This window comes from Belonocnema kinseyi, chromosome 1 (genome assembly GCF_010883055.1).
Source record: "Belonocnema kinseyi isolate 2016_QV_RU_SX_M_011 chromosome 1, B_treatae_v1, whole genome shotgun sequence".
Classification (NCBI taxonomy): Eukaryota; Metazoa; Arthropoda; class Insecta; order Hymenoptera; family Cynipidae; genus Belonocnema; species Belonocnema kinseyi.
The window spans coordinates 20,727,787-20,738,889 of record NC_046657.1 but is presented as its reverse complement, the minus strand read 5'-3'; the positions used below and the strand labels follow the sequence as shown (position 1 = coordinate 20,738,889).

The following is an 11,103-nucleotide window of genomic DNA, read 5'->3' as shown; positions in this document are numbered from 1 at the left end:
TTTAATTTATATTTATATTATTCCAATTCATAATATGCATTGGTTTATTGAAACCAAAGCATTTTAATTGTCTTTTTAGAATAAAAAAAGTGCGCCTTTTATTAATAAAAAATGGTAAAAAATATTTTATTGCAACTTGTGGCGTTTCTCCATAAATTTAATTTGAATGTTTTCAATGTTATCTAATTAAAAAAGTCAATTAGTTGTTTGAAAAATCATGTATTTGGTTGACAATTCTTTTTTTTTCAAATTAATCTCCTCGATTCAAAATGCTGCAGAATTTATTTAGTTGACAATTCATCTCTTTGGTTGAAAAAAACTATTTTGTTAATAAATCTTTGTTTTTTGTTGAATATTTATTTTTTAACTGAAAATTAGGCAGTTCCAGTTGATGATTCATAATTCTATTTGTTTGTTAAACATTCGTTTTTCTTTGGCTCAAAATGAATTTTTTAGCTGAAAATTTAAGTATTCCACCGTAGTCTTAAATTAATTTTTTTTAAGCTGAAAATTAAACTAATATGTTGAAAATTTTCATTTTTGGTTTCGATTTAATACATTTTCTTTTCTTAATAATTATTGCTCATACGTTTTTTAATTATTTAATTTTATAATTAATTAAATCTTTTTGTTTTAGTTTTATGTTTTAACTTCTTTTAATTGTATGTTTTTAATAACGTATTTTTATTTTGCACACAATCATTTTTTAAAGTTCTTATTCTTATTAATTTGAATTCAAAATTTATAATGCTTTTTGTTAGATAATAATAATAAATTTATATTTACTTTAGCAGATTTCAAACTGCAATCATAGTGCGCGCATGTATGCATCACATAGTTCCGTCACGAGATGACGGGTGCATGCTTGCGAGCATTGCGTGCGCGCATCGACGTGCGCGAAACGACCGCTCACGAATTTTTATCTGGGAGATTACCAGAAAGTAAATTTAAAAAATTTGTAAATTACCTTACCTTTCCTTTGTTTAATAATATTCTGGAAAGTTTGAGATAAAGTCATTAAAAAATGACAAAAATATGTCCTTTGTAAAATAACCCGAAGGAAAATAAAGAGAGGGCAAGTTAGGGGAAATTAGGAGAGGGTGGTCAGATGAGGGGAAGTGAGAGGAAACAGGAGGAGGGAAATTAGGAGAACTTATGGGAAATGAGGAAAGGGGCTTAGGGAAGATAAGGGTAGAAATTAGGGGAGAAAAAGTAGAGGAAGTGATGAAATAAGAGAAGTGAAGGACTAGGAAAAATGAAGGGAGTGGAAGTAGGGTTGTGATGGGAGAGAAATTTAGGGGAAATTTGGGGAGGAGAAATTAGGAAATGGAAAATAGAGGAATGAGGGTTGGGAAAGCGATGAGAAATGGGCGGAGACAAAGTGGGGGAAGTAAGGGAAGGGATTTAAGTTAATGAGTGTAGGAATTAAGGGAGGGAAGCAGGGGAAGTAAGGAGATAATATATGGAGTGGGGAAGTAGGGGATATTAGGAAAAATGAGGTGAGGGGAAGTAGGGGAGTGATGAGAGGGAAATTTAAAAGAAATCAGATAAATGAGGCATTTTTATTTTATTTAAAATTTCAGATATTCTTCACGTTTACCTAAACCTGGCGAAACTATTTTCGGATCAAAATTCGAGCAAAGTTTTGGAGGCAAAGGTGCCAATCAATGTGTAACTGCAGCAAGACTTGCAGCTTCTACAACATTTATTACTTCGGTATAAAGAATAGTAATAATTTATATAAAGATTATATAACATTATTACATAAATGTTATATAATGTTAAATATTTGTTAAAATAAATTAAATGTAACATTGTTATGCAATTAATTTCTAATTTTTAATCGTGCCTATTACTTGATCTAATAGTTTTTGGAGAAAATAAAAAAATCTACTTTGGCCAGGATTTGATCCGGGAACGCCACTATATATAAGTGGAACGTTAACCATTTATGCCACAGGGACCGCAGTAGATCGCTTCTTATTTCTCTTATTTTCATAGGATCTAAATAATTTTATTGAATCTGAATACAATTTAAAAACATTGATGTTATTTTATGTATTTTTTTATTCTAAAGTTATAGTCAGATTCAGTGAATTTATTCTGATTGGAATTAATCACTAGAATTTCATTGGTAGCAGAGGTCGCTGCTGACGTAATTGGTTAATGCTCTACTCGTCTATAGTGTCGTTCCCGGTTCAATTCCTGACCGAGGTCGATTTTTTTTCGTTTCTCCAAAATTTATTATACGACAAAATAACATCAATATTATAAAAATATTTTACACTTGCATTCACTGATTAAGTTAACTGAAATGTCCAAAAATAAAGAATTGTCTGTTGAAAATCTATAAAATTGAATAAATTTCCATTTTAAATCTTCAACATTGTATAAATCCTAATTTAAAATCTTCAAAATCAACGTATATATTCCAAAAAATGTTTAAAATTACACAATTTTAAACTGTAAACTTTCCAAATGAATGAATCTTCAATTTTAAATCTTAAAAATTGAAGACTTAAATTGCAAATCTTCATTATTGATTTATTCAAAAAAAAGTTCTCAATTACATATCTTTAAAATTGAAAACTTGAAGAAATTTTGTAATTCTATATGTTTAAAGTGAAAGAATTTTCACTTGTGACTGTTCTACAATTTTGAAGATTTAAAATTGAAAATTTGACTATTGATCTTCAAAATCATCCAAATTTAATTATTTTTCTTTATACAGTAATAAAATTAAAGAATTTTCAATTTTGATCAATTTATAAATAAAAATTATTCAAGTTTGATGTTTTAAAATTAAAAATGTCTTGCTTTTGATGATTCCTGTTTGAAATTTCTTGAGTTTGAAAGATTTAGAATTGAAAAGTTGGTTTTGCATTTTCAAAAGCATGCAAACTTAAGAATTTGAATTTATAGATTTGTAAAATATAAGTGTTTTAAATCAAAAATTTTTTATTTAAAATTTTTAAATGACAAATTATGCAAGTTTTAAGTTTCGCAACTAAAAATTCTGTACTTTAGATGATTCCCGTTAGAAATTTCTTCAATTTGGAAAACTTAGAGTTGAAGAGTTTTCATTTGTAACTCTTAAAAATTGTAAACCTGCGACCTTCAAATTTTTAAAATTGAAGGTTTTTTAATTTTAAAAATTTACCAATAAAAATGATTCATGCGTGTAGTAAAAAATTAAAAATTCTGTAATTTTTATTCTGTAAATTCGAAAGTTCTTAAATTTGGAAGAATTAGAATTGAAAACTAGACTTTTAATCTTCAAAATCAACAAGGTTTAAAAATTTGTATTCACACAGCTTTAAAATTTAAGATTTTTTATTTTCGTAAATTTACAAATGCAAATTATCTAAGTTCTAAGTTCGAAATTTATTCAATTTTGACGATTTAAAATTAAAAACTTAACTTTTGGTTTCCAAGGTCACCAAATATAAAAAAAATTTTATATACACATCTTTAAAATTGAAGAGTTTTCAATTTCGGAAATTTACAAATAAAAATTGTTCAATTTCAAAGTCTTACAATTAAAAATTCTCTATATTGATAATTTAAATTGAAAATTTCTTCGATTTTGAAGATTTAAAATTGAAAACTTGATTTACGATTTTCAAAATCATGAAAATTAAAAACTTTTTATTTATAGATCTGTAAAATTGAAGAGGTTTAAAATTAAAAAAAAATTATTTTGAAAATTTACAATTATAATTATGCAAGTTTGAAGCTTAAAAATTAAAAATTCTGTAATTTTGATGATTCACATACAAAATTTCGTCAATTTGGAAAATTTATAATTAAAAACTTGACTTTTGATCTTCAAAATCAGCAAAATTTAAGAAATTTTATTTATAAAATTTTAAAATAGAAGATTTTCTAACTATGCACACTTAAAGTTTCGAAATTAAAAAGTTTGTACAAATTTTAACTCTTAAAAATTATAGAACTTTGAATTGTTAGTCTATTTCTAAAATTTTTTAAAAATTTAATGAATTTAAACTATAAACATTCAAAATTAAAAAATTTCGCTAATTCTCAATTTTAAACATCTTTAAAATGGATCATTTATCCAAAATTAAAGAGTCAGAATTCTATAATGTCTTTTAAAAACTTTTTATTGCCATATAAAGTCCCAAATTAATTTATTAATTTTTTACTTTGCTTCTAGTTTCTTCTGAGATAAAATTTCATATATAAATAAAAGATATTTTCTTAAATACTGTTAAAATTAAAATTAAATATAAAACTAAAATTGAATTAAAATTATATCAAAGCGCTTCTACTTATTTTAATGTTAAAAAAAATTAAATTTATGATTATTCATTTTGGGGGTTAAAAGTTATTAAAGTTTGAAAAATTAAAAACTTTGCAAAGTTTGAGAACATTAAAAACTTTTTTTAGTATTCAAATATTTAAAGCAAATTTATAACTTCAAATTAGTGATTAAAAGCATTATTAAATGTTGTAAAATTTTGTTTTTAATGTAGAAAAGTAAAAATAAAGTTCTCCCAAAGAATCGAGAAAAGATTATGCAGAAATTTTTTTTTAAATTTGAAATACGTAGGTGTTCCTTTATCCAATTACAAAAAATGTAATTATTTTGGTTGATATTTTCAAAAATTCTAACTGAATAAAATATTATTTCATATTATTATTTGGTATCTAATTTTACCCATAAAAAATGTTTTGATTTAAAAATTTAAAAACCCAGTCATATATTCGTTTTTTCCAATTCTACATTTTATAATTTATTCATAAAAATTTGTCTAGTTGGGATCTGACATATTCGCTCAACAATATATTGAAAAATTAAAAAAAGAGGGCATTGATGTTACCTATTCAAAGTTAAGGAAAGATGCTCACAGTGGCGTGGCACAAATTGTTGTTGCTGAAAATGGTAAGAAAAATAAACAAATAAGTAATTTTCTTGAAAAAAAAAAAATTTGTAACATGCATGTTTTTATTTATTTTTTTATTTCATAGGAGAAAATAGCATCGTGATCATTCCAGGATCAAATGAATTATTATCAACAAAAGACGTTGACGAGGCAGCAGATGTTATAAAAAATTCTTCTATTTTACTCTGCCAATTTGAAACGCCTCTTAATGTAACTTTACACGCATTAAGACTTAAAAAAAACCACGGTTTGTAAAGCAATTAAAATTTAATTATTTATAGAATTAAATTATTAATTTAATTAAATAATAATAATATTTAAGTTATTATTTTATTCTTATTTTTATTATTAAATAATTAAATTATGAAATTTATATTGATTCATATTAGATTATTCAAAAACTACGTCACGTTACATAAATTACACCCCCCCCCCCCTCGACTGAACATTTTTTCTTTCATTTAATTTGATAAATGCCGGAAATAACATGAAAAAATACAAACATGATATTTTAATAGACTTCACAGTCCAAAATGCCCTCAAAACAGGGAAAATAAAGTAATTTTTCACGACAATAGGGGAATGATTTTTTAAAATAAAATTAATGTATAGATCCAATATTTTCCACAAAATATTTTAATTTTCAATCAAAGAAAAATTAATTTTCTACCAAAATAGATGAATTTTCAAAACAGCAATTATACATTTTCAGAAAAATAGTCGATTTCTCAACAAAATAATTAAATTTTTAATCAAAAAGTTCAATTTTAAACACATTTGTTAAAATACCGTTGAATTATGAACCAAGAAATTTTCTACTAAAATGAAAATAAATTTTTATTTGGACAGTTGCACTTTCTAAGAAAAGGATGAATTTTTAACAAACCAGATGAATTTGCACTAAAATAATAAATTTTTTAACGAAGCAGTTGACTTTTTAACGAAATAGATGAATTTTTAACAAAATAATTAAATTTTCAACAAAACAATTAAATTTTCAATAAAATAGTTGAATTTCATTAAATGAATTCAATTTTCAACCGAATAGTTGCATTCTCTTTAAAATAATTAAATTTTCAAGAAAGTAGTTAAATTTTCAACAAAATTTTTAATTTTTCAACAAAATAATAGAATTTTGAACAAAATAACTAAGGCTTCAAAAAAAAAAGTTGAATTTAAACGACATAGTTAAATTTTCTATTCTCAAAGATAAATCTTCAACTATATAGTAGAATTTTCAACTAAAAAAGGGTAAATTTTTAACCAAAAATAGAATAGTTCCATTTTCAGTTAAAAAAAATATATAATTTCCATTTAAGAAAAAACGAAGTTTCAACAAGATAATTAAACTTTCAACCAAACGAAATCAATTAAAAAATAAAAGTAAATAATATTCTACCGAAAAAAATTAATTTTCAACTGAAAAAAAAGTTGAATTCTAAACAAAAAATGAAATAATTACCATGTCAATTAAACAATAATTTTCAAAAGTAAGTTGAAAATTCGTGTCCTTTGTTGAAAATTAATTTTTTTGGCAGATTATTATTTACTTTTGTTTAAATTGATTTTTTTGTTTGAAATTTAAATTACTTTGTTGAAACATCGTTTTTTCCTAAATGACAATTTTTTTTAACCAAAAATGTAACTATTCTATTTTTGGTCAAAAATGAATTTTCAACCAAATATGCAGTTGAATTTTCAATCAAAAAATATGAATCTTTAACAAGAGACATGAATTTTCAACTAAACAACGTAGATTTTCAACCAAAAATGGAATAGTTACATTTTCAGTTAAAAAAAAATTTTTCATTTAAGAAAAAACGAAGTTTAAACAAAAATGTTAAATTTTCAACGAAAGAAAACAATAAAAAATAATGTTCTACCAAAAAAGACGAAATTTCAACAAAAGAAATGAATTTTCAACTGTAGAAATGTTAAGTTTTAATAAGAAAATGGATTAGTTATATTGTCAGTTAAAAAGCAATTTTCAACAAAAGAATAATCACCGAATTTTCAACAAGATAATAAAATTTTCAAGAAAATAAATAAATTTTAGACTAAAAAGAAAACGTTTCAACCAAATATTTAAATTTACACTAAAAAATAAGAATTGTCGACTAAAAATGGAATAGTCAAATATTCAGTTGAAAAAAATTGATTTCCAACAAAAAATAGTATTTTCAACAAAATATTAAAATTTTCAACCAAAATACATGAATTCTCACTAAAAAATTTAATAGTTGAATTAAAACAATTTGTTCAGTTTAAAAAATTACTTAAAAAAAAGTTTCAACCAAATATGTCAAACATGAACCAGATAGTCGAATTTTTAACGAAAAGTGATGAATTCTGAATAAAAAATATAACAGTAAACTTTTTATTTAAAAAGAATTAACTTTTAACGAAAAAAAAAACAACATTTTTTTTCTTAAAGTTTATTTTCTTTTTGGGTTTTATTAATATAATTCGCAGTTAAGTGAAAAAAAAAACAAGAAAAAGGGGAAGTTTCTGAAAAACAGGGAAAAATATGAATTCCAAATGAAAAATTTAATAGTTTATAATTTTTCGCTAAAAAAGATTAATTTTCCGCCGAAAATGGATTAGTTAAAATTTCAGTTGAAAAAATTAATTTGCAATACATTTTTTTTACAAAATAGTAACATTTTCAGCCAAAGAAATGATTTTTCAAACCTAAAGTTGGAAAAATTGATTTCGAATAAACAAAAAAAGGTATTTTCAATCCAAGAATATTAATTCTCAATGAAAAAATTAATAGTTGAATTTACCAGTATAAATCAGGAATTTTCGATAAATAAATGAATTAGTTAAGACAATTAATTTCTAACTAAAAAAACAAATTTTCAAACTTCAAGCAGATTAGTAGAATTTAAAAAAAAAGTAAAAAAAATGAATTCTGAATCAAAAATATAACAGTAAACTTTTAAAATTTTAAAAATTAACTTAAAAAAATATAACTACTTTTTGTTGAAAGTTTATTTCTTTATTGTGTTATATTATTGCATTTAAGCGGAAAAACGAGCAAAAGATGAAGTCTCTTGAAAACAGTGAACAAAAATAAAATCACAGTGACACAAATCCTGTTACACCCCCACCCCCTCTGAATATGTGACGTAGTTTTCGAACGGCCCCCATTTAAGTTCTTTTTAACATTTTTTTTTTTCAATTTTATTTAGAATTTAAAGTGGAAAATTAACTTATGTTTAAAAAAAATAGGCATTTCGATTGTAAATGGAGCCCCTGCAGTGAAAAGCATTGATCCCGAAATTCTGAGTCTCGCCGACATTTTTTGTGTCAATGAAACAGAGGTATAGTTCTCATAAATAAATTTTAATATTTGGTTGAAAATTCTTTTTTTTATTGAAAATTAATTTGCTTAACTGAAAATTTAACTATTTTTGTTAAAAAAATAATTTTCTTTGTTAAAAATTCATTTTTACTTTTCACTTGAACTATTTTGATACAGATACATTTTTTTAACTAAACTTTTAACTATTTTTATTAAATTAAAACTTCATCTTTTTGGTTAAAATTTTTTTTTTTGTAACAAAAATTTATTTCAGAGAAAAGGAAGTTTCAACCAAATAATTAAATTTTCAACCAAAGAAATCATTTTTTTTTTTAAATTAAATAATATTCAATCAAAACATACGAATTTTCTACAAAAGACATGAATTTTCAACGAAAAAAAAACTAATTTTGAAAAGATGAATTTTTTTTTAATATTAAAGTTTAAACAAAAAAATAAATTTTCAGAAAAATAGTTGAAACTTTAACGTCACAATTTAATTTTCGATTCATAAAGATAAATTTTCAACCAAATATGTAGCTGAATTTTAAACCCAAAAATATGAATATTTAACAAGAGACATGAATTTTCAACTAAAAAACGTCCATTGTTAACAAAAAATGTAATAGTTACATTTTCAGTTTAAAAAAAAAACAATTTTAATTTAAGGAAAAACGAAGTTTAAATAAAATAGTTAAATCTTCCACCAAAGAAATAAAGTCTAAAAAAAAAATATATATATATATATATTTTCATAAATATAATTAAATAATTTGAATAAAGTTTAGTCCACAGGGTGGCCTTATGTCAGATAAAACCTGAAAATCATGGAAAAGTTCGAAATTTTGAAAAGAAATCTTGCAAAAATCAGGGAATTTCTATAAAAGAGGCGTTTTAAATACATTTTTTAAATTGAAAATTAATTTTTTAAACTGAAGATTAAACTATTTTTGGTAAAAAGTTAATTTTCTTTGTTGAAAATTCATTTTTGTTTGAAAATTTAACTATTTTGATACAAATTAATTTTTTCAACTGAACTTTTAACTGTTCTTTTCTGAGTTGAAACTTGATCTTTTTGGTTAAAAATTTCATTCTAAGGTTGAAAAGTTAACTTTTTCAGTTAAAAATTCATATAATTTCTTAAAAATGTGTTGAATTTATGTTTTAGGTAAAATTCAATTTTTTTAGTTGTTGACAGTTCATCTTTTTAGGTTGATATTTTTTAATGGAAATATAAATTTTCCAATTTTGCTTAAAAATATTTGTTTTTTATCTTTAAATTAATCTTTTTTAGGGTGAAAATTCAACTTTTTGTTCGAACATATATATTTTTGAAAATTAGTCTTTTTTTAGAAAATAAATTTTCTTTATTCAAAACTGTTTTTGGTTTAAAATTATTTTTATCACTGAGAATATTTTTTTATTGCTCTTTTTCAGTTGAAAATTAAACTTGTGTGACAACTCATGCATTTTAATGAAAATTCATCTTTTGTGGTTGTAGAAAATAATTTTTTTTTGGACGAAAGCCATTTTTGCTTAAAAATACCTACATCTTTTTTTAGTTGAAAATTTATTTATTTTTTTATTGTGAAAATTGAACTATTTGTGTGATCATATATATTTGTCAAAATTTGTCTTTTTTGGTAGAAAATAAATTTTCTTCGTTCAAAGTTATTATTTTTATTTAAACTTAATTTTTGTACTAAAAATATTTTTTGAATTGATCTTTTTCAGTTGCAAATTTAACTTGTTTGACAATTTGTTCATTTTGTTGAAATTTCGTCTTTTGTGGTAGAAGAAAATAAATTTTTTTTGTTAAAAGCTATATTTTTGTGGTTTGAATTAATTTTTTAAACTGAAAATCTAACTTTTCCATTTTTGTTTGAATTTTTTGTTTTCAAAACATTCGATTTAATTTGAAATTTCCTTTTTTTCGATAAAAATGCAACTGTTTTGTTTATAATTAACTTCTTGGTTTAAAATTAATATTTTCGGGTTGAAAACTCAACTGTTTTACAAAAAAAATTTCAGCTTATAAGTTCAACAATTTGGTTGAACTTTTTTTCATTTTTGGCTAAAACATCTTTATTTGTTGAAAATTCGCCTTTTTGGTAGCAAATTTCCTAATTTTAGTTGAAAATTTATCTATGGTTGAAAATGTTATTTTTCCATTTTCAGTTGAAAAATTGATCTCTTTTAGTTTAAAATTCAACTATTTGTTAAACATTTCATGTACTTCATTAAAAAATCCCATATAAAAATGTAACTCTTTCATCTTTCGTTGAAAATTAATCTTTTTTATTTAAAAATTTCATATCTTTAGTTAAATATTAAATTTTTTGTTTAAAATTCATACTTTCGGATTTATCATTCAACTTTTATTTTGTCTCAAAAATCTTTATTTAATGAAAATTCATCTTTTATTTGGTTGAAAATTTAACTGTTTTGTTGAACCTGATATTTTTGGTTGAAAATCCATATTTTTGGGTTAAAGATTCAACTGTTTTGTAGAAAATGTAGTATTTTCGGTTAAATTCAACTGTATTTTTATTTAAAATAAAAAATTTCTTTGGTTGAAAATTAAACTAATTGGTTAAAAATTGAACTATTTTATTAAACCTTCTTTTTTTTGGAAATGAATTGTCTGGGTTTAAAATTAATCTTCCTGATTTTGAAATTCACCTCTCTTAGTTAAAAAAATTTATTTTTTTAGGTAGAAAATTTAATTAATTGGTAAGCAAATCAAATATTTTGTGAAAACTCAAGTATTTTGTCAAATAGTTCCCTTTTTTGGTAAAAAGAAAATGCAACTATTTTATCACACATTCGTCTATTTGGAGAGAAAATTTATATTTTGGATTGAAATTTTTTGTTGTTGTTGAAAATTCA

At 22.8% G+C, this 11,103-nt stretch overlaps 1 protein-coding gene across 1 annotated transcript in view; it reads left to right on the top strand.

The window, feature by feature from the left end:
- Window positions 1-11,103, top strand: part of LOC117172827 (ribokinase-like) — a 17,731-nt gene that overhangs the window by 2,360 nt on the left and 4,268 nt on the right. The window contains exons 2-5 of the mRNA XM_033361074.1: window positions 1,584-1,716; window positions 4,780-4,906; window positions 4,993-5,154; window positions 8,142-8,233. Of these exons, the coding sequence (XP_033216965.1) occupies window positions 1,584-1,716; window positions 4,780-4,906; window positions 4,993-5,154; window positions 8,142-8,233 (514 nt within the window). The remainder of the gene's footprint in view (window positions 1-1,583; window positions 1,717-4,779; window positions 4,907-4,992; window positions 5,155-8,141; window positions 8,234-11,103) is intronic.